Here is a 27,813-nt window from a genome sequence, read left to right on the forward strand (position 1 = left end):
ATTGGGACTCTAGATGAGAGAAACATGGGAGAAGAGCAAAGTAGAAGGATCCAGAGGGTCCTAGAAACCTACAAGAACATTATGATAGGCAGATTTGGGCCCAGGGGTCCCGCTCAAACTAAGGCACCAGCCAAGGACAATACAGGTGGTAAACTTTAAACCCCTACCCAGATCTAGCCAATGGACAGAACATTCTCCACAGTAGAGTGGAGAGTGGGATATGACTTTCTCACGTACTCTGGTGCCTCACATTTGACCATGTCCCCTGGAGGGGGAGACGTGGTGGCACTCAGAGGAAGGACAGCAGGTTACCAAAAAGAGACTTGATACCCTATGAGCATATACAGGGGGAGGAGGTCCCCCTCAGGAACTGTCATAGGGGAGGGGAATAAGGGGAAAATGGGAGGGAGGGAAGAATGGGAGGATACAAGGGATGGGATAACCATTGAGATGTAACAAGAATAAATAAATAAATTAAAAAAAAAAGAAATGGTCTTAGTCTGGAAAGATGGCTCAATACGTCAAAGGTCTTGCAACACAAACCTGACAACTTGAGCTCCATCCCTGGGAGCCCAAGATAGGAGGAGAGAATTAACTCCTGCAAGTTGTCCTCTGACCCCTACACGGGCTGTGGCATATGGGGGATTGCATGTACACACATACTTGCAAACAAAATATTTTTGAAGTGTTTTTTTACAATGTATTTACAACTTTTCTGTGGGTTTGAAATATTTCACAATATACATTTAAAGCAAAACTGAATAGCTCAAAAATTCCATTCTGAATAGAAAAACTGAGATGGTGGAAGAAATTTTCCTTAATTACAATATAGATTCTGTGTAAAGCCCTCAGACAATGTTAATTGGAATATGTTGCCCCAGGAAACAAAGGCTTTTCCTATTGCTCTTCCCTTGAACTCTTTTCTTTTTCAAATGGGCCATTCCCTCTCTTGTATGTTCCTTTGTATACATGTGTTTGTTATGAACATGTTATGGTGGTGGAGCATCAGGAGTGTGTCTAAGAGCTAGAAGTTGCTCTTAGGTGTCTTTTTCAATCATTTTTAACCTTATTTTGGGGGACAGGGACTCTCACTGGACTCACCAATTCAGCTAGAATGCTTGCCAGCAAGCCTCAGGCATTGTCTTGTCTTTCTCCCTTGTCTAGTTTGGATCACAGGTGAGTGCTGCCATAACAGGCTTCTTATGTGGATGCTGGGATCCAAACTTAAGCCTTCATGCTCCTGTGGTATGTACTTTACAAACAGGCCCTTCTGAACTTTGCCACCAGGACTGGGACATCCTTGTTTCTTAGCTTTCAGATACTGTCTCCTGTTAAAATCACCACTATTAACACTGTTGCACTTTCTGTCACTAGACTACTGTATCCTACTGACCACACCTCGCTCATTCTTGTAGAGTCAAGATGCTAATTTCTTTTTTATTTTTATTAATTTACTTTACATCCCAACCAGAGTTTCCCCTCTCACCTCCCCTCTCAGTCCTTCCCCCAAATCCTAATTTCTTAAAGATTTTATTTCTTAATTCAGAATTACTCCCCCCAATATTACCTCATATATTACTCCTGACGACTAGCAATACAGGTACACCCTATACTCCCAACTTTCTAGGTGCTTTTCCTCTTTGTGTGTTCCTGCCTCAGAGTCCTCTTTAGTTCCTCCTTCCTATGGTCATTTTGTAGATTTTTACATTACTTTTGATGGAAATTCCTCTTCAATGTAGATTTTAATCAACTTCCTGTTATAACCACATCTATCTTCCCAGCTTACTCTGCCAGGCTGTAGAGAAATTTTAATCTACAAACATGGCTACTCTGGCAAAGGGATCATATTCAAAGACCTAGGTCTGGAATACACACCTTTAACCCCAAACAGAGCAATTCAAGTTTGAAATAGAGAGAAGCCAGTTTGAATCAGTCAGCTTGGAGAGTGAGCCAGAAGAGCTGAGTTAAAGCAGCCAGCTAGAGTTCAGAAAGAACTAGATAGGATGAGCTTATTCAGCAGTAATTCTCCGCAGACACTGAAAACATTCCAGGCCTAGGTTAGCAGATGGACTTTGGAAGCTGAAGCCTTTTATGATCTGGGCTTGGAGATTAGATTGTGTGGAAGCTACAAGCGTCCAGGTGTAGGTCTAAGGATAGTTAGGTAGAAATGCTCTGGGTTCAGTGTTAGCCATGTATTCATACAGCCGGGAAGGCTTTCATAGCCCCTCTTCTGAGGATATAAAAATGACATTTACTCAAGGTAACAAGATCTAACAATTCTTTAGCCCCATTTAGGACAAATTCTGTGACACTTGTTCCTCTTTTGGTCTCTCCATTTTCTTCCAGGTAACCACTTTCCTTCTTACCGCATTTTAAATTCGGATTCATCACTATTGCACCCTCTTCTATGCATACACCCCATTAAAAGAATCCAGGAACAGTACATGCCAAAACACCAGTGACTTTCAAGGCTGGACTGACAGTTCCAGTCTAACCTAGACAGTCTAGGCAACTCAATGAGACTGTGTCTCAAAACACAAAAAAGAACAAGCTAACCATCAAACATCTTATTATATATAGAGGGTTCGTGTGTGTCACTGTGTGTGATTATATACTAGTCTTTTTCATATACTGGCTTGATTATCTCAATGTTGTTAAACCTAGTTCTCTGTCTAATCCACAGTTATACCCACAAGTGAAATGTGCCTGGGAAACAGTGTATAGCTATTTGGACTGGCTATGGTTTACATTCATGACCACTCATCTCAAGTGGCACCTTAGCCCTGCCTGGCAATCATGCTAACTTATGAACCTGTTTGTAACTACCATTTCTAGGCGACTACTTCACAATTCATTCTGTCTTCTCAATCCTACCCTCCTTCTATAACTTTGTTATTTCATGACATAGTCATCATCACCTGAGAATTTCTATAAGCTCCTAGGATCTACCTGCAGATCATCCTAAACAAATTCATGCTTTCTGTTTCCTTTTCTTGAAAACAGCTCAAGTTCTTGGCATTTAGTATATTTACTTAGTTCACATCCTTCCTTTCTCCTCTATTCAGCCTATGTTGTTATAGCCAGAATTTTAGATGGCTCATTGAGTCTTACTTCCTGGTATCCATGTCTTTCTATAATTTCTTCCTACAAAGTAATCAGAATTAATGTTTGTGAATACAACAAATGTAATGGCAAAATCTGTGTAAACACAGCACAAGTAATTGACTTTAACTCATGAGAGACTCTGTCTGAACCAGAGGCATGGGGCTAAATTCCTGACACACAGAAACTGATAATGTGGTATTTAAAACTAAGTTGGGTGGCAAATTTTTACACAGCAAGAATTAATTTACATTCCTGCTAGTCTCTGACCCATGTAACTGCACATCAAGACCAATGAATTCTGCACTGTTAATTCCAATGGAAAATTCTCAAATCTCATTTACTTGCCAGCATCTGCCATGGTTACACTTTGCCCCAGTCTCGAACACGTCTTAATTTATCTTTCTAGATAACACACTCTTGTGATGTTCTTCTGAGAAAGTATTCTACTCATAAGCTAACCAGCTAGTCTGCTACAGTTTTACTGATGGGGGCAGAAACATAAAAGAAAAGATTTTATAATTCCCAACAGACAGTAGCTGCAGATCAGTTATTCTACTTTCCCAAGTCCTACAGGGGTGAATGAGGACATTAGCTAAATGAATACCACACATGCTGTGGAATTTGGTTGCCTCAACTTTACCAAGAGATACATGTAAGCCTGTCTAACCTCTGCATCAGAAGAAGGCATTTTCATTGTCAGACTAGAGTAAAAAATTTTACCCAGTGCTTCAAACTAAGACTTTATAGCTTCCAAAGTTGTCCATGAGCATCTTTTTAAGTCTCTAATAGACTTTGCAAGTAGATGCTCAAAACATGTACAGAAACACAGGGAACCATGAAAAATAATTTTTAATAATGTACAAAATATTAAGATTCTCCAGAATTCTTGGCATTACAACTCTGACTAAACCAATAAAATACATCTCCAGGAAGCTGGGAAGACAGCTCTTGGGAAAAGTGCTTGCTGAACAAGTATGAGGACTCAATTTTAGATTCCTACTATCTCATAAAAACCAGTCATGATGGTAGTCAGCTCTTTGCGGGGCTGAGAGAGGACACCCAGAACTTGCTGGTTAGCCAGTCAAGCTCAATCAGCAAACTTCTAGTTCAGTGAGAGATGCTGTTTCAAAATAAAATGGTGGGGGAAGAGAATGAGGAAGACACCCAGTGTCAACCTCTGCCCCACAACATGCACACTGTAGCTGCTAGTAATATCGAGGATGCCTTAGCGAACAGTTACCAATCTAAAATGAGTCTCAAAGAGATATGTTCCAAGCTCTTACAATATCTAATTACTCTGTCCTTTTATTCAGTAATGGCTAGGCAACTGAGACCTACCCATTAATCTAAATGGAGTTTCTAACCTCTAATAGCACTGTCCTTAGAGAAAAATGGATAAAACACAAACTCTTTCACCAATAAAGAGTTAAAGTTTTCATAGACATCTTTTAGTAGGTCTCAAAGTTCCCTACAGTTTAGTGTGGGAAGATTTTATCACAACAGACACTAATTTGTTACATATTTTTTCTTTTCTAAAATTTTATTTTAAAATTAGCCTTTTAATCGTGCATATTTGTGGAATATGGTGTAGTAGCATGTGAACAGTGTGCAGTGGTCACACTGAGATAGTCAGCTGTGGTGACGATCACTCAGCTCTACTCCTGTGTTACTCCTTCTATGCTACTTACACTGTCATTTGTAAAATGACCTGAAAATAGGTCAAAGGCTGAATATATTCAATTTATTGTTCTGAATTAGAAATAGCTTTTGAACATGTTAGACAAAAATGTCTCCACAAGGTCAAGAACCATATTTATCTTCTTCAATCTTTTAGTATTGGGTATATCTTATATGTCATATATATCTTATATATAATAGGCATTGCATGAGTATTTTTGATTAATTACCATCTTAATTAGTGATCTGTTTTCTTGTTCAAGTGACGATTTGCATTTTGCTGACCGGCTATTTCCTGACTTTTAGACACTTTTTCAGCTGTAGAAGCTTAGTATCAACACTAATCTACATGGCTAGAAAAGTAGCTTTGATATCTCTTAATGTACATCATGAACAAACAAGCTTTTACCCAACCTCTCCTCACTGCCTCTAGCAAAGTGAAAGACAGCAGCACAAGCAAGCACCATGCCTGCCTTATGAGGTCACAGCACAGTTTAGACACAAATGTGCAGGAAAGCAGTCTCAATCTTGTCTTCACAAAAGCTGTTCAAATGGGAGAAAGCAAATGGAAGACTGAAATGCCAAGTCAAATTAAAGGCTTTATAATTCAAAGTTTACGGAAAGATAAAATCTGATAATGAATTTTCTACTCAAGGATCTTGAGATTATTCAGTTACTAGTAACAGTAAATAATTAGAGACATGATATGAATTGCCTCCCATTACTCATTTCCTTAAACTATCCTTATTTTTAAAGTGCTGCTCTTTAATGTGTTTGATATTGGATTGGATTGTTATAATGGAATTTTATTTCTGAGAAAAAAGTGAGTTTCCCCAGGGGGCATAAAGGGAAGCTGGTTTCTGAGTTCTAGGACCTCCACTGTTACTATTTGAGTGTCCCATGTCTAAACCAGCACATACGCCAGATCTAGGTATGCATGTCTACCTATTACCTGCTTAATTAGACCAATACTCAAATAACTAGACCTCCTTTAATTTTCTTCTAGAAATGTGATTTTTCTTTCATACTGTGCACTCAATTTAATAGATAAATCCTTGTCTTCTTATGATGAAACAAAACTCACAAACACTGTTGACAGCTTTTCAACCTACAAATTCAACCAAAAGAACATTTATCTTCAGTCATATGAACCAGGAGAAATTGGAAGGTAGAGGGGAGAAAATTTTAAAAAGGAAGAAAAAATATAAGCATTTTTAAATTAACTGATCTTTTAGCTGATCTTTTCAGACAAAAACATCTATCAGACAGGCTGGAGAAATTGTTCAGCATTAAGAGCTATCTTTCTTTCTTTTTATTATTTTTTAAATTCACTTTACATCCTGGTCATAGGTGCAACCCTTTTCTCCTCCCAGTCCCATCATCCCTTCCTCTCCCCCATACACCATTCCTCAGAAAAGGGGAGGCCCCTTCCCATCCACCCCAACTCATCAAGTCACATCAGGACTGAGCATGTCCTCTTCCCCTGTGGCCTGGCAAGGCAGTCCCACCCGGGGGAGTGATCAAAATGCACACATCAGAGCCCATATCAGAGATGGCCCCTGCCCCCTTACTAGAGGACCCACATGAAGCCTGAGCTGCCCATCAGCTACATCTGTATCGGGGGTCTAGGTACAGTCCATGCATAGTCCTTGGTGAGGAAAGCATCAACTGTAAAAAATATTTACAATTTTCAGGCAGGCAGTGGTGACACACACCTTTAATTCCAGCACTTGGGAGACAGACAGGCGGATCTCTGAGTTTGAAGCCAGTCTGGTCTACAGACCGAATCCAAGACAGCCAGGGTTACACAGAAAAACCCATCTTAAAAAACAAAAAAACAAAGAAAACAACAACAAAAACCTAACCACACACAACAATTTTTATATGTAAATATATTATTATATAATATACACTGATTATATATCATATATTAATATACTATAAATATTTACACATATATTAATATACAGTATATTACTATTTACATCTATTAACATATACATTTACATCTTTATACTATATTAGTTTTTGAGATTATATGAGTACCATATATCATTTCTAGTCCATGCTCTCCTCCCTAATTAGTCCTATGTGCCCCAACTCCCTCTCAATTTCCTAATTTCTTTTTCAATTATTATTGTGACTGATACATACACATAGACATAAATATGAACACAAAATCTGACCTGAGTTCTCTCCAAATTTCAATATGATAAAGTAACTGATTCTATGTAAGAAATTCCATCCTGAAAAGCTGTTAACTTAGTTAACCGTTTTGAATTTACATCTGCAGAAGTATTTCACAAACCGAAGTCTGAGGTTTTTGCAATGGCAGCCTCAGGAGATAACACAGAGCAAGACATCCCACCTGCTAGATTTAAGGCCGATAGGAGGGGAGCACCCAGTCTGTTTTGAAATTGCTGATGCTTTACAGCTTCTGTGTCTTGAAGTGTTGGTTGTGAGCCTAGTCTGTAACAGCTGAACTCTAGCTGTCTCTCTGTTTCTTAATGGTAAACTTATAGAAGTCTTTATTATGACAATAAGCATATGTATGTAAGATACATTCTAGGCCAAGAAGAAAACCATTTTCTTTTTCCTTTTTAAGATAACAAAAGAGTTTTTGATAGTGTTTGATAATGTCTGAAAGATAGTACAATCCATCAAAATGCAACATGAACCTGCATGTTACTGTCTATAGTGTGACTAAAAAAAAATAACTCTAACAATTCTAATTTCCACTAAATTTCTTTAAATATAAAAAATTCAACTGTTTCATGTTCAGCCTAACTTTAGGTTTGGTGTGTTATTATTTTTGTTATGCTCTGAAAACAATATTATTAGGTTCACATGACAACTTTATATATATGTTTTTTTTACTAACCATTTCACTTCCTAACTACATGGGATAAAAATACATACAAGTTGGGATTAGAAGTACTTATGGTTTTTTTTGTTTTTGTTTTTTGAGACAGGTTTCTCTGTGTAACAGCTCTGGCTGCTGTCCTGGACTCACTCTGTAGACTAATCTGGCCTCTAACCCACAAAGATCCTCCTACCTCTGACTCCTGAGTGCTGAGATTAAAGGTGTGTGCCACCACGTCCAGCTAAGGTTTTTATTTTTAGCAGCCAGGCCTGGTGGTACACTGGGAATCCCAGCACTAGGAAGCAAAGGCAGGTCTTGTTACAAGATTTTTAATCATTTTCAGATTGTGGAATAAATGGATATAAATGATGTGCTAGGGATGTGATTCAAGTCTTAAGGCAAAGTTCCTATGTTTCTTATACATGAAGGATGGAGCTAATTTTACACAGCATTTTTACTGTACTTCTATACCTGGGCATGGTAACATACAGCTGAAATCCCAGTATTCAAGAAGCTGAGTCACAAGGATGCAGAATGCAAAAGCATATTATAAAATTTCATCACATAATAGTCCAGTAATTTGGGGGGGGGGTGTTTGAGACAGGGTTTCTCTGTGTAGCCCTTGCTGTCCTGGACTCACTTTGCAGACCAGGCTGGCCTCGAACTCAAAGAGATCCACCTGCCTCTGCCTCTGACTGCTGGGATTAGTGTGCTATTAGACTTTTCTTGCACACTCTTTTAAGCCTGAAGTTACATGTCTAATGGCACACCTAGCTATATTTATTTTCATGGAATTTTTATAAACATTTTCATGTATTCATTTTTAAGAAACCAAATTTAAGCCTGTCTTACTGCTTTCTTAAAAGGGAAATCATTATGATCCTACTTGGTAACTCATGCTTAGTGGATGAGGATGTAAAGAGATTTAAAAAATGGGTAATTGACCAATAAGTTAATTCTTATTTTTACCTTGAAAATGTTTCTTGACTTACCTGTTGCGTGTAACAAACTGGCTTCTACTCTGTGGGGAATCCTTGGTGGAATTTTCATTGATGCACGTATTTGGTAAAAACTAAAAACACAATAAATAAGAAAGTTATTTTATACATATATTCCTATCTCTACATTTTATATCTATTAAAATAAAACTTTGGTCCAATTCTACCAGTTTCTATAGTTCTACCAGTTCCCCATAACATTTCACATAGCCACCCATGAAATATTAGCATAGCACGAAAGCAGAAGAGAAAGTTCACATGTATAAAGATGAACAATAGAAACAGGAGCATATGCACGGTAGCTTTTACTTTATAGTAGTGAATGGGACACTAATCCATGAGATGAGAAAGTCATCTAAGAACACCGTATAATTTATTTATTTTTCTTTAAAAGATATTACAATTCGGCTGGCAAACTTGCTGCCACTTCTGATCTGATACGCTCAATCACTACAACCTCCATGGAGGAAGCAGAGAACTCACTCACTCCCAACGTGTCCTCTCACTTCAATATGCAAGTGGGCACTTGTGCATGTGTGCACATGTATGCATTTTTATATACATACACACACAATAAATTTTAAAGAAAACACAATGTTCTTAATTGTGCTTTTGAGAAAGCTATCTTTAATTTTAAATAGCTTCTTAAAGATGGCTTTACATATGCCTGCAACTCTAGTATGCGGAATCAGGAAGCCAGGGCTAAAAAACTGCAAGCTTGATGCTAGCCTGTCTAGGCTCTGTAAGGCCCTGTCTGAGAAAAACAAACAAAAACTCTTTACACTATAAGCTGAAAAGTACTATGTATGTATTTGGGGAGAAAAGAAATTAATAGTCTGATCCAGCTGTGAACTCTGAAAGCAACGATGATGACTTGCTAGGCCAATGGAGTTCCACCTATATATAGTCAACTGTTATTGGTAACTGATGCTTGTTGGGAGAGATTGCCCATGTTCTAATAGGACATAAGCAAATACACAGTATGGCCTTAGAAATTCACTGGCAGTACTACGCAGACTCAAAAGCGAGAAAGAGAGAGAGATAGAGAGAAGAGGAGAGGAGAGGAGAAAGGAAGAAGAGAGAGAAAGAAAGAGAGAAGGAGAGAGGGAGGGAGGGAGGGAGAGAGAGAGAGAGAGAGAGAGAGAGAGAGAGAGAGAGAGCACTTGAAGTTGAGAGAAAAAGTAGTAGTGCGGGAGGTAGAACAGAGAGGAGATGGACCAATCAAGGTGCAGTGTTCATATGCATGAAATAACAGATTTAAAAAACTAATTAATTCAGCCAAGCGTGGTGGCACATGCCTTTAATCCCAACACTTGGGAGGCAGAAGATCGCTGTGAGTTCGAGGCCACCCTGGTCTACAAAGTGAGTCCAGGACAGCCAAGGCTACATAGAGAAACTCTGTCTTGAAAAACCAACCAACCAAACAAAAACCCAAAAAACAAACAAACAAAAAAACCCAAAAAAACTACATTAAAATATGTATTTGGTTCAATTGTTTTCAGAGTAGGAGCTACTTTACACATTTTTACTTATTTGTTCTAAGACATTTTATCAGTCATTGTAATAATTTTAAATTATTACAATTACAATAACTTCCTATTAACACAAGATTTCCCAAAGTGAGGCAAACATTAAAACTCAAAGATTTAAGCTTGGTATATGGCACACATCTTTAATCCCAGCACTCAGGATGCAAAGGCAGAGGCAAAGGCAGGCAAATCTCTGTGAGTTTGAGGCCAGCCTAGTCTACATAGTGAGTTTCATAACAGCCAAAGGTAGTGAGACCAGGTCTCTAAATAAATAAATTTAAGAGGGGGCAGAGGAAAGGCAGTGGCACTGAAGCTGCTAACACTGGGGTCATGTTTTCAGTGCTCACAGAAAACAAAAGCTTGTTTCACTTAAAAACATCCTTCCTAAGCAATAGAAATTATTATGAGTTTGTAAGTGGTCCTTTGGATTATGTATTTATGTACATGAGTGTCTTGTGAACATGTGTATGTGCACTACTGTGTGCACTGAGGAGGCCAGAAGCTCCTACCGCTAGAGCTATGGAGAGTTTTGAACTGTCATGAGTGCCATAGGCTGCCAGTGTTTCTTAAGAATGGTTTTTCATGAAAGAGTGGCTAATTAACTCAAACAATGATAAATTCAACCATGATCCCCTGCAAGAGCAGTAAGTGCTCTTAAACCCTAACCCAGCAGTTCTCACCCTCCCTGCTGCTGGGGCCCTTTAATACATGCAATTGCTCATGTTGTGATGATGCCCAAACCAGAAAATTATTGTTGTTGCTACTTGGTATCTATAATTTTGCTACTGTCATGCATCATAATGTAAATCTGTGTTTTCCGACGGTCTCGGGCGGCCCCTGTGAAAGGATTGCAGCCCATTACCCTAACTCATCTCCCGCCCTATTTTATTTTTTTGAGACGAGGTCTCTCTATTTAAGCCCTGGATGTCCTGGAACTCCCTCTGTAGGCCAAACTGACCTTGAACACACAGAGATCTGCCTGCTTTTGCCTCTTTAGTGCTTACACTACATTCAGCTTTATTAGATTTTAAATTCTGTGTTTATATGTGTCTGTGCATGTTGAGTGCAGGTGCCCATGGAGGCCAAATGGGGGAGTGATCTCCAGGAGCTGACATTGCAGGCAGCTGTGAGCAGCCCAACATGAGTGCTGGGAACTGAACTCAGGTCCTTTGGAGAACAGTATGTGCAAGTAACAGAAATTATTAATTAAATCTCAACCTTTGACTACAGCTAATGTTTGGTGACAAACCAGTTTACTCCATGCAGTCCTGCTGCTCCTATAGAAGCACTGTGGGACTGAGTTGGGAGCTGAATTAGCCACTTTTTTATGGAAAATCATTCTTACTTAAGAAAGACTGACAGACGAGCTTCAGTATTTGGCAGACATTTCCTGTTACTTCAAGTAAAACAAATGACAATTAAGCTTTCCAGTGAGAACTGGCTATATACCAAGTTCCAGGAGCCAGTGTGTATGTGGGGTGTATGTGTGTGTGTGTAAATTTAGATTCATACTGAGGAGCTGAATATTTGATGTTTCTTGTTCTTTAACAATTTACTATACTTGCAAATAACATGTAGATGGGAGAAGGTATATGGTCACGCCACAGAGCAGAATTAACCATGGTGAACGAAAGTGTAAAATACATTAAATGAACACAGCAAACTCTGTGGAGATAGAGTAGTGGGACTAATAAGATTAAGATAAAGTCTTCTGCAAACAAAGATAGTTGAGAATTAAAATCAAATTAGGAAAAAACCTTGAAAGCAGAGAGCAAAGTTTTCTAGGAGGTCTTCAACCTTCCATGTGAAGAACATGCTTAAATATTAAGTGAAATATTGTAATTTTAAAGCATAAGTACATGACAGAAAAGCTTATGAAGACTAAACAACTACTAGGTGATGTTTCATTTTAAACTTCTGAAGCAGTACTATTTGTTAAGTGTCTAATCATAATCCTATATTTGACAATTTACACAAAGCTGAGCATTCAATGTATGCTTGCTAGATAGAAAACAAAAAAACTCAGCAAGGCTCATATTTATAATTACCCCCTGCCACAGAATGACAAATATCAAAAAGAACAAGGGTCGGTGAAGCTATGGAGCAAAAGGAACATGGCTGGTGGGAACGCACATTAGTACAGCCATCGTGGAGAACAATACAGCAGTTACCCAAAAGCTAAAAATAACAGTCGTGATCCAGTAACTGAAATTCCTACACATACTCCACACTGTAGTGTTCCTCACAAGTTAAAAAGTAAGCTAGGTGTCTATCCATGGGTGAGGTAAGAGAATGGAGTGCATACAATGAAACATACTGTTTTAAAAAGTAAATTCTGTCATCTGAAGTAACATGAGTAGACCTCAAAGATAGTTTGCTATGTGAAATAATCCAGGCACAACAACTTGTACATCAAGTTAGTTATGTGTGAAACAAAGTTGCACCTATGAAAGTGGCATGTAGAATGCTAGTGGAGGCCTGAGAGGTGGGGAGGGGCTGTGTGCATGTGTGTGTGGTGTTCTGCGAGATGAGTTGTGTTGGTCAAAGGATATAAAGTTTCAGTTACTGAAGAAAACTAAGCCTCCATGAGATTGCATAGTATGGTGACATTTAATTGATAATGTACTGCATATTTCAAGATTTCAAAAGAATTTTAAGTATTCTTATCACACACAAAAAGTAAGTAGGTGAGCAATTGCCAAGCTTACTAACTTAAATGTCTACAAAATCTTCTATCAAAATATTGTATCCTATGAGATATAATGACTACAGCCTTGAAAAAAAAATATGAAAATGTCCCAGTTAGAATACAAGAGGGACAACCTACTGGGTAGTTGTAAAGGATGGGATACTTCCTAAGTATTCTTCACTGAAAACCAATGAGCGTAAAGGCTTTAACTGTGGGCCATCCGTCCTATTTGGACTATTCTTCCCTGTGCTGAGGAAAAGCAGCCATGGAATCAGTGAACCAACAGGGAGGTCTGGATTTGGCAGAGGACTACAGGATTTTACCCTGTTTATCTAGACCCATTATTAGCAGTATGGCACACTGTAATAGTATCTTACCTAGTATGATACAAAATACAACCTTAATTAGCAAATATGGGTACTTTCTTGTTTTATATATAAGATGTTTTTAGTAATAAGTATAATTAGCACCAGAAAAGTACAGATTAATATGGAAGAACAAAACAAAACAAATACTGTTAGAAAAGCCAGTTCTAAAGTGTGTCCTGTGAACAATGTGATTAGATATTGTGTGAACCCAGTATGAACTGAGGGGTTGTTCCACGAGCATAAAAGAGAAAAAAAAAGAGTCAATATTATTAAACATGTTAAGATATCTGAGTTTATTCTGCCACTGAGTGAAACTGACTATAACTGAAAGAGACTAGGGCACAAAACAATATCTTGAAGATTACTAAACAGGACAAAGAACAAAACCTTATATCCTTTCTACACAGGATGCTTTGGAACAGGCAAATAAATAATGAAGTAATGTTATCTAAAAGGAATAAAAGAATTAGAATGCCACTGATTTGAAATTCCTAGTAAAACAATCACTATGGGCAAAGACCTTCAAAGAACACTATTGATTAGGTTAGAGAAAACTTTATAAAAAAAGGTCCACCAGGTTGATAACACTTGAAATCAATCTTATCACAAAAAGAAACAGCCAGACACTGTATGTTCTGTAATGTATCCAAAAGGACACAAGACAACCTGAGCCTTCTTCTTTAAAACTCTACTGGAATTTAATCCTTTAGATTAAGTCACTGATGACAGCCTTAAAACAACAACAACAACAACAACAAAAACAGCAACTCCCAAAACTAACAAATATATAATAAATGCAACCTGTGAAGGTAATTTTTTAATAGAATAAAAAATTAAATCTAATGGCTATGAAAATGTGCTATTTCTACAATACTTTTCTTGGTATTCTTATAAACAGAACTGTATGAGGGAAGTGTTAAAAGAAGGTAGTAGGTGGCAGTGATGGCCACTGAGTCTGATATCACTGAGTTGGTATCTGGAAACCACAGGTGGAGAGAAAGAACTGACCCCTGCAGGGTGCCCTCTGATCTCCACATGCATGCCATAGCACACGTGTCCTCACATGCAAGTAGACAACCCCACCCCATACACATACATCATAAACACTAAAAGTATACATTTACCTATTTGTGTGTATGTATGTAGGTGTGTACATGCTACAGTGTGCCTCTAGCCTATTCTAAGTGTTAAGAGGTCTCTTTGAATGGTTCCTTTCTCTCTGGATCCTTGCCTATTCCATGACAACAAGATGTAGGATGAAAAAAACTGTAAAAGAAAGCTGTCTCTACCAAGCTGAAGCCATTCTGCATGAGCTAGTGCTCATCCAACCTGTCAGCTGACTGGATTGATGAATGAACCCAACAAAGATTAGCCAAACCAAAACAGCTTAGCCGGACTATTTAGCTAATTCAGCTTTATGGACAGAAATGCATGTTTGATGCAATGCTATTGTAGGCTCTGTGCATATTAGCTGTTTATAGATGCATTACCATAGCAATAAATAAAAAACATAAAAATACCTAGGATTTGTACTTCCTATAACAAAAATTTAAAAGACAATGACTTTATGAACAATCTAACTGCTAATTATAATTGGAAAAATAATGACAAAACTACAGAAGATTAGAAAAACAGTAACTCCCGTTATAGAATGATAAAATATGCAGTTTTAATAACAGGAAGAAATCAGACAATGTCCTAAGAAACTTGGCCATGAAAAAGCAATCCTAAATGGTTGCTGCTAGCTAAGCACTGTAAGATGGTACAGGAAAGAACAGGTGAAGACAGAACCAGTCACTTTCCATCAGGATCCAGGCATCACAGAGAAACAAGGACTTGGGAGAAGGAAAATAAAAATGTTTTTGTTTATGGTCTCGTAAAAGATATCCACTATAAGATGAATCAAAGATTATACCAAGAATGTAAAAATGTAAGTGTACATTTTTCTTTAAAATTCACTGAAGAATTAAGGTAGGCTATAAGTAGGCATTCTTAGACTGACAAACCACTTTTGGGGAAGTTTACAGGCATGGTCCCGCAGAACTCTGATCCCTAAGTTGTAGTTGTTGTATCTAGAGAGCAAACATGTTTCAAAAACAATGACAAGTTGTGGTGAGCCATGCTAACTAAATTCAGCCATGTTAGAAATTCCATGCTTAGGCTGCATGGTGTGACCTTCGAGTTGGTGGCCCTTGTTGAAGGAAGTCTTTTGTTCTAGGATATCTTTGGATTGTCTACAGAGAGAAACAAGATAGTCCTTACAGGGAACTATCTAGAAAAATAGGGACATTCTTACAGGGAACTACACAGAGGTACTCCCGAGGGTCGGGACAACAAGTATGTGCTTTTAAAGAATGGACTAGGCCATGGCTCTATCAGGCATACTGAATGTACATATGTTGAGCCCAAAAGGCCAGCAGCCTGGATTCCTGGCTATGTTCTGTGACTTTCTTATCCAACAGAGCACAGCGGAAGAAAGGATGTACCAATTCAGGGAGCCTGGTATCTTCTGTAAATTTTCTTGACTTCTGTTGTGAGAACTAAGTCAGGCTAGCCTCTGTTGTGGGAGGCTCCATGGTGCAGATGGAAGCAGAGAAAAGCATGGCAGGCTATTTTATTATTATTATTATTATTATTATTATTATTATTATTATTATTATTATTATTATTTTGGTTTTTCGAGACAGGGTCTCTCTGTATTTTTTTAAATAACAATGCAAAATCAAGTCAAATCCTCTGGAAAACAAACTTGCTGAAGCTAGGAAATCTCTTCCTTTATTTAGCTATTTATGGAACATCTACCATTGTGAGGATAGGCTAGACCGAGACTTGGAGGCAGAGGATATGATCTAAATTCTACAGGAAGATACTTGTAGCCCTCATTTCAGTCATGAATTGTTAACCACAACTCTACTACCCTATTCTACTCTTCCTTTGCCTTTGCCCAAGGTGTCATAGCAAGCAGGCTGAACTTATAACAAATCTCCGAAGAGAGGATACAAAAGACTTCCGGCCCTACATCCATCAGAAGGGACATATGGATAAAGAACTCTATGTCCCTGAAAAGCTGGAGAATCTTACACCTACATTCCATAAAATCCAAGAGTTTTTATTCAAAAAGTAGGGACCTTCTAGAACATGTAATCCCTTTCCTTAGGCCTGAACTTCAATAAAAAATGGACTCTTAAGTGAATGAAGCAAACCAGAAACCTGCAGCCCAGTAGCCTTCCCCCAAGAAAGAATCTGCTGGCCAATTGCCTTACAACTGACCTACCTCTCTTCTGTACTCTGTCTCATGGTTTTCTATAAAATGCTAGACTGCCCCAGGAACACTGCAGAGGAATTAACTTTTTCTCTTTCTGTTAGTTGGGCTAGACTAGAAATAAATCCAGTTACTTTTACCAGATTCTGTTTCCTCAATTCTTTTGGAATAATTAGCAGGCGATGGTCCTGAGAACTGGGCCATGTACATACAGCCCTTCAGAGTTACAGGGGAGCATCCCTGCAGATGCCTCTATAAATCGCTGCTGTGTTAATCTCTTTTTGCCTTTTTTTTGTTTTTGAAAAGTGTTTCCTGTGTAGTGCAGGCTAGCTGGAAACATTTATATAACCCAGGCTAGCCTTACACTAATGACCTTTTGCTAGGAATTATGCACAAGAACCACCATACAAGGTTATTCTCCTATTTCTTCCGTGCAACCATCAGTTTTACTGTGCGTTGTGGTTTGAATAAGGTTGGTCTCATATGTTTGAAATCTTAGTCCCCAGTTGGTGGAACTGTTAGGAAAAAGGAGGCATGTCCTTCTTGGAGGAGGTTTGTCACCAGGGCAGGCTTTGGAGTTTCAAAAGAATGGGACCAATTCCCAAAGTGTATAGTTCTCGCTCTCTGCCTCCAACCTGAGGGTCAAGATGTTAAGTGCTCAGCTGTTTCTGTAGTCATGCCTTTGTTCTGCCACTCTGACTCTAATTCTATCAAACTGGAAGGCCCAAATTAAAAGCTTTCTTTTATAAGTAGCCTTATTAATGGTGTTTTATCAAAGCAACAGAAAAATAACTAAGGTACCATGTTGGCACGCACTTGTAGTAGTAGTAATAGTAATTCTATTCTTGCTTAGAAATGACTCACTGTTACCAAAATCCACACTGTCAACTCATCTCCGGACACTAAAGGCTATCAGAAACACAGCTTTGCCTCTTTATCATCTTTCTTTTAGAATTCAGAAAACATCCAACTTCCTAAATACCCTTAAAAAATAACATGTTCATGTGGCGGTAAACACCTGTAATGATCCCAACACTTGGAAGACTGACAACAAGAACTCTCATAAGTTTATGGTCAGCCAGGGCTATGCAGCAAGATCCCATCTCTCAAAAAATATGTCTATAAGTAAAATAAAATAACTAAATAAACGCCTGTATTTCTAAGACTTGGCTCTTTTATTTTACTCTTTGTCTACTTAAGTCTTAACTGAATTTTAATTCCATCTCTAAGGTAGGATAAACAGACAGGAAAAAAAGGAAGGGACACAAATGGAGAAAGAAACTCCCTACCCTAGGATCTACTTGGCTTTTTCTGCTGAAAATCAAGAAACTTCAGTATAAAGCCAAAATTGCCTACAGAGATAATGCCTGTTTTCCTAAAGCCTTTCAAAGATGCTAAAAACAAATGGGCTGAAGAGATGGCTCATGGTTAAGAGTAGGAATGCTCTTGCAGAGGACCCAAGTTCAGTTCCCAGCTCTCATATCAGTTCACTCACAACCACCTCTACTTCAGCTCCAGGGCATCTGAAGCCCTCTTCTGGCCTCTGTGGGCCCTGCCTGTGCATGCATAGATTTACAGAACACACAAACACACAATCTCAAACAGCAAATAAACAATGATTATTTAGGGCAAAAGTCTTTGTAATCTTAGTTTACTGTCTTAGCAGGTCTTTCACACTAAACCAAAACAAAGTACCCTAAAAACCACTTTTCATTTACAAAAGGAAATTTTTGTAAACAAAAAGTAAAACCAGCTCATATAATTTTCCTTATTTTTAACTTAAATTTTAAGCCTTGTTAAATCTTTAAACCATGTTATCAATTATATGCTTTCCACCTGTAACTGAGAAACAGCATCCCAGAGACAAGACTGTAATGGCACTGAAAATAGACTTTCTCTTCAGAAACTCACATCCATGCCTTGGAACGTGGACTGCAGTTTTTCTAAACAATTCTTTGTTTCTCATAAGTGCCAACTCTTAGAGCACATTCTGCATTCTCTGAGGAAGCTTTGTAAATAACTGCTTTACCCTGCTCAATGGGAAACACTGTTCTGCAAAGCATCAAGGACCTGGCTTTCCTTGAATGGAGACCACTAAGTTGGGAAGGAAACTTCTCAGGCTGCACAACAGTGTTGGGCTATGTTTCCCTATTGCTGCTAATATCACTGTGATGATTTACTAATATACAACCCCAGAAAAATGTCCTGCTTGATTTCTACAGACTTTCCTATACCTATTGAAGCTTCATCATATAGTCTTTGTATGTCTGATTAGCTGTTTCTTTGTGAACAACTCTCCTCCATTATACAATATACCTTTAAACACTAAAAATGAGTAATACATTTTCACTAAAGCACCCCTCAATGATCAATAATACCAAGTCACAAAGATATATTAAATATACTCAACACTGTCACTAAATGCATGTGCATAATCCCCAAGTATCTAGTTATACGAAATTACTTAGACCTGAATATAGCTCATTGGAGACACACACACACACACACACACACACACACACACACACACACACACGCTGGAACAAACCTAATATTAAGTTCTTACTATAAAATGCATACCCTCTTTGGAATAAATCCACATTGTAGAACTTGTTTAGCTCCACAGAGAATTCCACCATTGCTTGAACTTCAGTCATTTTTAATTTATACCCAGAGGACAATCTGGTAACAGCACCTTAGTTTAAAAAGGAGAGGGGTTATGAGAAGCACAACAGAAATGGCAATTTATAATTTAGCTTAATCTAACTGAACAGTGCTAGAATCCAACGACTACCAAACAGCAGTACTACTTTTACCACTTAAGAGTTGTTGGTTATGAAGCTTTCTAACATTTGTTTCCACTGATGACAACCATGTGATAATCCATGAATCAATTTTTTAAGTGAAAAAATATTTAAAGAACATAGCATTTTTGAATTAAAAAAAATCCCTTTCACTATAAAAGCGTAAAGCATTCATTTTCATAGAAGCTAAAACAAAAGGTACAAAAATAGTAATTAAAGAAAAAGGTACATAGGCAAGTGAAAATGACAACAGATGCATACACATTAAAATATATAGTTTAGGTATTCGTAAAAATTTGGTAAAAATTGTGTCTGTGACATGTGTATTTTCTAATCTGTGTATTTCAGATAGTTATCTGATAAACACTTAAGCCAGTAAGTGTAAATGACATTATTTTAACTGTAACTATTATGCTGTGAGCATGTTATAGTTTAAACAACCACCTAGTATCAGTGTTTCAGTGGTTTTTATCTTTACTATTTCAGAAAAATAACAAACATCCTTACCAAGAGCTCATATTTTAAAAAGCAATTTAGAGAAATAAGTGCTTGGAGACAGCCCTTCACTGACTGCCGGTGTCTCTGCACTGAGGCAGGACTGCTGCTAGCCTTTCTTCAGGCTATCTACTCAAGGGCATTTGTGTACATCTTACAAGCCAGAGAGGGTGTTTCACATTAGAGCACCGAGCACATCTGCATCCTACTCTACACAGAAAAGCCTTCCAGAGCAGAGGGCAGCGGGGTCCACTGTCCATAACCAAAGTTTCAGGACCCTTTAACTCAGGGTTCCTCTTGTATAACGTGGTTTATTCCTGTATAGCTATCACCTGGCACTCTGGCTCAACTGCTGTGAATATAAACCATCTGTGTCTTTGGTGAATCTAATGCCTCTGCCAACATTATGACACCATGGCAAACAACTCATTAGCATGCAAACATAGAAAAATTTTCAAGCCTTCAGAGCCCCAAAAGAAGCACTTCCCTTAAAGTTCAGCAAGTCTTCTTTTCTTTTCTTTCTTTTAAAGCAAGGTTTCCAACCTGTGATCAAATAAGTACAAAAGAAATGCCATATCCTTACCTCTGCTGATCAAATCTTCCTTTTACATTATTAAATAACCAATCTTGTATTTCCAGTTACTGATTCTTGTTGTTAAAAATATATTGTTCCCCCTATGAGAAACAAACAATAAAATTATAGATACAAAGTTTATCTTAAAGATACCTATGTTTCATTAACACTCACAATTTACACACAGGACTTACATCCTCCTCAAGGCTTGGGGATGCATTATAACTTCACCACTAACTATTATGTGTTTCTATTAAATATTCACATATATAGACTTCACAGTACAATACAGGGTTCAGAAACATTCCTTAATGAACACCTAAAACACTGGAGACTTATCATTAATTAGAAAATTCTTCATTTAAAATAACTAAGCAGTGTCTTTGAAATTTCATTTCTTTTATACAGATATGTATGTATAAAATATACTATTTAAAATAATGACAAAAGGTTGCCTGACTATGCTGTAGTTTTTCTTACATTTCAAGTATTTAGATGAAAAGAACTTCTGACTTTAATATAACTATGTAAGGTTCTAAAAACTATAAAATGAGAATCATGTCAGTGAGCACACATAATACAACAGTAACATTAGGCTTTAGGACTTCAGCCCAAGATGTTGTCTCCTTATGTCTTCATCCCCTTTAAAGTACACAGATAGCACCCATCTCAACTCAAACATAAGTAGGCCTAGTATTACAGGGATGAGAGATAAACTTTGATCTATTTTAGGGATCCTGTTTTGGGATCCTGTTACAATAACTGGGCTTGTCTTATGTACAGAATTTAATATGGGGCTGGAGAGATGGCTCAGTGGTTAAGAGCACTGACTACTTTTCCAGAGGACCAGAGTTCAAGTCCTAGCACCCACATGGAAGCCTACAACTGTCTGTAACTTCAATTCTAAGCAATTATACACCCTCATATACAGGCAAAACACCAATGCACACAAGATAGATAGATACATAGATAGATACATAGATAGAGAGATAGATAGATAGATTTTTTTAAAAAAAGAATTTAATATGGGAAATAGGGTATAGTTGCAACAGCATACTAAAATATATGGCATTAGTTTAGTAGTTACATACCAGGGAACAAGGACACATACTACTAAGATACTGAAAAGGTCTCTTACATAGAGCAAAACAATGGACAAAAAAGTCTACAATAACCTCTAGAACTAGGTGTCCCTCTAAATGTAGAGTCCCAGAAAAGTAGTTGAAAAGAATCACAACACTGGCCATGTTGGTGGCTCTTGGCTGTGCTTAATTTGGCTAGTTTGTAAGCAAAGATGGAAGGAAATAAAAGGGCAGAAACTGGGACTTCCAGCCAAGTATTCCAATATACCAAATCAGGATTAGTACCCTTCTTGAAGGAATTCTAAAAATTCTTGACATACAAGTTACGATTAGTTTAAGGGTACTGCTACCCTACCAATGCCTGCTATTACATGTGGTTTTAAGACAATGGTCACTAAAATGGGAGATAAAAGTTGACTCTCACTGAAGTAAGGCTATTAAAATGAAGCAGGAATAAAGAGAAAGGGCAAGCACATGAACCACATCCACAAAAGAAGTTTTAGTGAGTCACTGTCACAGAAAATAGAATAGAAAAATCTTTTCTTTTTTTATTACACAACAGTATTTGTCAAACAAATAATCTGCGAAAGCCTGTGACTTTGTAACTTGTAAGGTACAGACTCTGCAATAGCAGGAAGCTATAGAAGGTGTATCTTCCTAAGTAGACAGCCTTTCAGCGTGAGCTTTAAAGTGGCTCTACAGGGGCTGACATAAGGAAGAAGCATCCAGATAGCAACCAGAGGGCTCCTAATGCAATGAACACAGGTATTCAGACCAGGAATCAGAAATGCCGGGGCGTGGTGTCCTCACCATTCAAGTCCAGTGCTGCTCTCAGCTAGAAAGGGTTTCCAACTGTTTGTTTTTCCAAATGGGAGACTTTTTACTATTCCATTTCTAATTTTGTTATGAAATCCTGGCAACTATAGCAGGGATGGAGGTGGAGCAGACAGGTGTTTTATTTCTAGCTAACTGGACTGCAGATTTCTCAGTGACCTAGGATTAATGTCACACATAGAGGGCTCTTATTTTGTTTTGTTGGTGTTTAGTTTTGCTTTTCTTTAGAGGAAGGGAGGTTACATGTTGTTCACAGGTTACACATGATATCTGGATGGCTAGAGAAGCAGATACCACATGTCATTTCTTTTCTCCTTTCCAAGCCAAATGGTCACCCAGCCTGAGACTGTATTTTTCAATCTCTCTTGTTGCCAAGTTATCCTACCCATGGAATGTGGCCAACTGACTGCACTCATGAATAAACTGAAGTAATACATGCAGCAACTGTCTAACTGGTTTAAGAGGAAATTTTTTTTTGCCTGGAACTTCACCTTCCTTCATTTTTCTAGGCAGGAATACTTTCTTGACAGTGATCTAGTTTTGATCACACAGATTAGGACAAAACAATCTTTAATAGACTGGTAAAAGAAAGGAAGGATTCTGGATTTCAGAGTGTCTTAGCTGCTTAGACACTGCTAATCCTTCATCTTATGATTCTTTGATATAGTCAATGCACTTGATCTAGACCCTTGTATATGGATCTTTCATACCTTCTCTAACCTCATCTCTTAGCAGTCTGCCAACTCTAGTCATAATTCATGTCTACTGCTCCAGCACACTAGATGGGCCCCAAGCTGTATATTCACTTTTTTTTTTGGAGCACTCTGCCATCGGGCTAGGAACATGACTCACTCCTTTACCTTCTCTTGGGATAGACTCAAATACCACCCTCTCACTTATGCCTGGCCTGGCCACATTACCTACTGTGGTAACTCTGTTTCTGGCGCACCCTACTTGTTTCCTAAGCACTTATGACCCTTTAAAATATTGAAGACTTGGCCGGGCGTGGTGGCTCACGCCTTTAATCCCAGCACTTGGGAGGCAGAGGCAGGCGGATAGCTGTGAGTTCGAGGCCAGCCTGGTCTACAAAGTGAGTCCAGGACAGCCAAGGCTACACAGAGAAACCCTGTCTCAAAAAACCAAAAAAAAAAAAAAAATAAATAAAATATTGAAGACTTAAACCACTACCTTTAAAAAACTGTGTCGCTACACAGGCCAGGCTGGTCTTGAATTTCTACTTCCTCCTCCAAATAACTCAATTGTAAGCGTGAGCTACCAAATCCAGCCTTATTACCTTTTATCATATCTAAAGTACAAACCTCTGTAAAAAGGGGAAATCTGGTTACTCTTGTTTACTGGTTCATACACTTCTGGCTAGACACACAGAAGGAATCAAATTTAATTTTAGGGAACATTTAAGATATGAACATTAAATATTTCAATAGAAATGATTATTTTTCTACTATCTAAAATAAACCAATTATGAAATAATTGAATTGAAAAGAAACGAATTATGAAATGGATATGTTGAAAACAGGCACTGATGAATAAATTCCTTTATTATTGTATGTTCAGAAGTTTCCTCTACTCCAATTCCTATACCCTGCCATGCTTTTTGCTATAATGTTTCTGTCTCCTTTTCTTTTCTTGTTTTTTCTTTTCTTTTTAAAAATTTTTTTAATTTATTTTTTGTTTTTCTTTTTGTTTTTTTGAGACAGGGTTTTCCTGTATAGCCTTGGCTGTCCTGCACTTGCTTTGTAGACCAGGCTAACCTCGAACTCACAGAGATCTGCCTGCCTCTCCCTCCCAAGTGCTGGGATCACAGGCGTGTGCCACCGTGTCTCTATCTCCTTTTCTTAACCTGTCTCCTTTTCTTAAATCCTTTCCTTTTCATTGAACAACCTTAAAAAGAAATATATATATATACACACACACATATATGTACAAATACATAAATGATGCTTATAAATCACTGTTACTTTCACTGTCACCCTCAGGAAAAAAAAAGTGTTTTTACTTTTATGAATTGCTTAGAGGAAAAAAAGAACTTAAGGAAAAGGTAAAGGGGTGAAAGGAGAAAAACAATTTAGGACTATCAGAGTCAGTAAGCACATCTGTGATTCTTTTGACACAAACTAGTCTTTTTCCATCTATGAGATGCTAAGCAAATGCTGCCTGGTTTCATCCTTTGGTTCTCTGCAAGAGGAATCAAACATTTTCTGTGATCTTCAGTTTACCCTTTGTGGCCATCACTACTGATGGCTCAAAATTCGAAAGAGGAAGCTGGAAGCCATTTTTTTTCCTCCTAAAAGTGAAATTTTACTTTTAAATGCTGGCAACTCAGTTTTTAAAAAGTGGTGGTGGTGGGGCAATGTGAGGGGTGTGTGTGAGGGAGAAAGACCAAAAATTGTGCATTGCAAAAACAAATTCAAGAAGTGCAAATTCACTCTATGGACTAACATATTAATTTCTAATTTATACAGATTTTTACACCATTCACATGAAAAGTTCTGGTCTGCCTTTTCTTAAGAACTAACAAAGTTATCCGAAAGGACTTCTTTCCTTTTACCACAATTATGCATACGGTGTTCCCCAGTCAAGCACCTTTCTGTAGTCACTACAAGCCACACGCTTCACAGCCTTTTGAACAGTCTAGGGCTGGTTCAAAGCCCACCAATTTAACACTGGCCTCTGACACTACCAGAATCAGCTGACTTATCTGAGACTAAAAGGTTTATTCTTCTGGCTCTGGCAAACAATATAAAACTCAGTAATCTAGAGGCAAATCGTAGAGGAATCCGTTCGGCAACATTTCCTAAGTCATCAACAGATACTTTAGCTAAGCAATCTCCAAATCTCAGTCCAGACACGGAGATGACTCTGATGCCCAGTGAGAAAGCTATGCTGAAAAGCCTTTGTGAAAACAAGAAGGGATGTCCCCACCCCTGCCAAGCAAAGCTGATAAGCAGGGAGAAAAAAGTACTTTCTATAATGCCTTTGGAAAAGCTAGATATCTCTCAAAGGAAAAAAAAAATCAAGTGATAAATATGAAAGTCATTTTGGTTCTTTCTGAAATGCTATGTCCAACATGGAGATCACAACAAAACAGTGTCTTAGTATGACTGAAGAAATTATTTCTTAATTTAGTTTCAATCTAACAATGAAAGCCATGTAAAATATTTCCCCACTAAGCACAGCTTTACAGTGCTGACAGTCTTAATATTTAAACATTATATGTAGAGTATCAAAAATATTAGGCTTGGGCATGGTAGTATACACCTTTAATCCTAGCACTCAGGAGACAGAGGCAGATCTGTGAGTTTGGGGCCAGCCTTGTTTACATAGTTCCAGGCCCGCCAGGGATACACAGTGAGCTCTGTCTCCCAAAACAAACAAACAAACAAAGACTATACTTAGATATAATGAATTTCAAAGACTTAATATAGAAATCTTATGAATACTTCATTCTTATACTGACATATATCTTAGCTAAGGATTTCTATGACCAAAAAGCAAGTTGGAGAGGAAGGGATTTACTTGGTTTACACTTCCACATCACTGTTCATCATCGAAAGAAGTCAGGACAGGAACTCACACAGGACAGGAAGCTGAAGCAGGATCTGATGAAGAGGCATGGAGGGTGCTGCTTACTGGCCTGCTTCCCATGGGTTGCTCAGCCTGCTTTCTTACAAAACCCAGATCCACCACCCGGGGATGACCTCACCGGCAATGGTCCGGATCCTCCCCCATCAATTACTAACTAGGAAATACCATGCAGCTGGATCTTATGAAGGTGCTTTCTCAGTTGAGGTTTCCTTCTTTCAAATAACTCTGGCTTATATCAAGTTTGACATAAAACTATCCAGCACAATATGTCTTTTAAACATAGTTAAAACTTTTGATTTATGCTATATATGGGTACTTGTGTAGGGGTGCCCACAGGGGCCAGATTCCCTAGAGGCTGTGAGCTGCCTGATATGGTGCTGACAAGCAAGAGTAGCAAGAACTCTTAAGAACCAAACTATCTCTCTAGAACTTACATACCGACATATCTCAAGAAGGTGGATTAAAATTAATTTTACTTGTTTCCTCCACTTTCTTCAGCATTTTTATTTATTTAACATGCAGGGCACACAGTGATGCCATGCATGAGAAGGTCAGAGCAGAAGTTGCAAGAGTAGATTCTTTCCTGCTCCTGTGTGGGTTTCAGGTCATCATATTGGGAGCAAGTGAATTCAAGTGCTGAGCCGTCTCACCAGCTGCTCAAAACTAATTTCACTTGTGCTTACAATATATGCTTACTAGAAAACTCTAAATGATATGCCGTCACAAACTTCTACTGTGTATCAGTCACTCATACTAAGCTGTGTCTTTAAGTGGCTAATGTAGGCACAAGTTACTATATCATTCAAATGGTGATTTCTGTACTCCCTCCCCCTACATCTGGTTGCAATCCTTGGTATCGTTTGTCTCAATGTTGTATAAACACTGCCCCCCCCCAACTGTCCCCTGATATGCCAATAAAGCTGCTTACTGACGATCAGTGAGCAGGGGAGAATATAGGGCTGGAGTCCATGCCAGGCAGGGGAGGAGGAATTTGCAGAGGAGGAAGGGGTTCAGCCACAGGAGAGGTCCAGGTGACATCAAGGGACTAGCTGGAGCAGGAAAAGCTACAAAGTACAAGTATCTCTGGGATGTTGTTGGGAGGAAACCAAATTAGCTTAGAGGATTATTAAGAACAGAGTAATAACTACTCATTATTGTGTTGTGTAACACAATGTTTTGTGTTTAATATCTATATTAAACAAATATAAAAGACTCACAATTATTTATATGATAGCTGGGTTAAGAGACAAACTGAGAAAGTTTCATAAAAATAACTTTAACAGGCTAGTGTGTATACACTAACTGCCCCAGTGCTGTTGTGCATAGCTTTTCAGAAACCAAAACACCAACTTCCCATCAGAGCAGTTGAGACAGTTATTAGCACCAACAACTGCCAAGGGATGGAATTTAGGAAGGTGCAAGAAATGCTCCTACATCATCCATGCTGATCCTGAAACACTCCCAACTCAGAAGCCCGTTAGTGTTTTGGAGTACTATGCATGTGGAAGCACCTGAAAGTGCAAGGCAGAACTCAGAGGTTCCTCAAGATGGACTGGAGACCACAAAAATTAATTGCTGTCACAGAAATTAAGGAGCAGCCGTAACTCTTCCACTGTTGCCGTTGGGATGTTCTGTTTACTAAGGCCCAGAATACAGAGGCCACCTTCCACTAATGATGGAGGCAACATTCTACTTGTAATTTAGAAACTGATCAGAACCTGTAATAGTGCTAGTCCAAACCATGATACCCAAATGATACCACCTACAGAAAAAGATCTCCTTGAAAGGCCCCTTGTTAGCATGTAATATGTCATTTTCTCATAAAATCAGATTACTTTTTCCTCCAGTGGGAAAGTTCATTTTTTCCCAGATAAATACTACCTAAAATAGCTAAGCTTGCTTTTAAGGAGCCATACTGGTATTAGAT

At 38.2% G+C, this 27,813-nt stretch overlaps 1 protein-coding gene across 8 annotated transcripts in view; it reads right to left on the reverse strand.

Annotated features, from left to right (window-relative positions):
- FAM135A (family with sequence similarity 135 member A) overlaps positions 1-27,813 on the reverse strand; it is a 77,844-nt gene that overhangs the window by 43,313 nt on the left and 6,718 nt on the right. For 5 of the 8 annotated variants that reach the window (XM_084754277.1, XM_084754280.1, XM_084754278.1 and 2 more), the window contains 3 exons: positions 20,374-20,465; positions 19,072-19,186; positions 8,638-8,717 (listed from right to left, as the gene is read on the reverse strand). In XM_084754277.1, coding sequence (XP_084610403.1) covers positions 8,638-8,717; positions 19,072-19,148 — 157 coding nt within the window. In that variant the 5' untranslated portion in view covers positions 19,149-19,186; positions 20,374-20,465. Of the gene's footprint in view, positions 1-8,637; positions 8,718-19,071; positions 19,187-20,373; positions 20,466-25,817; positions 26,001-27,813 lie in introns of those variants that run through there. The other 3 variants (XM_084754282.1, XM_084754281.1, XM_084754276.1) reach the window with 2 other exon arrangements.

Source organism: Acomys minous, assembly GCF_964271855.1.
Source record: "Acomys minous genome assembly, chromosome: 13".
Lineage (NCBI taxonomy): Eukaryota > Metazoa > Chordata > Mammalia > Rodentia > Muridae > Acomys > Acomys minous.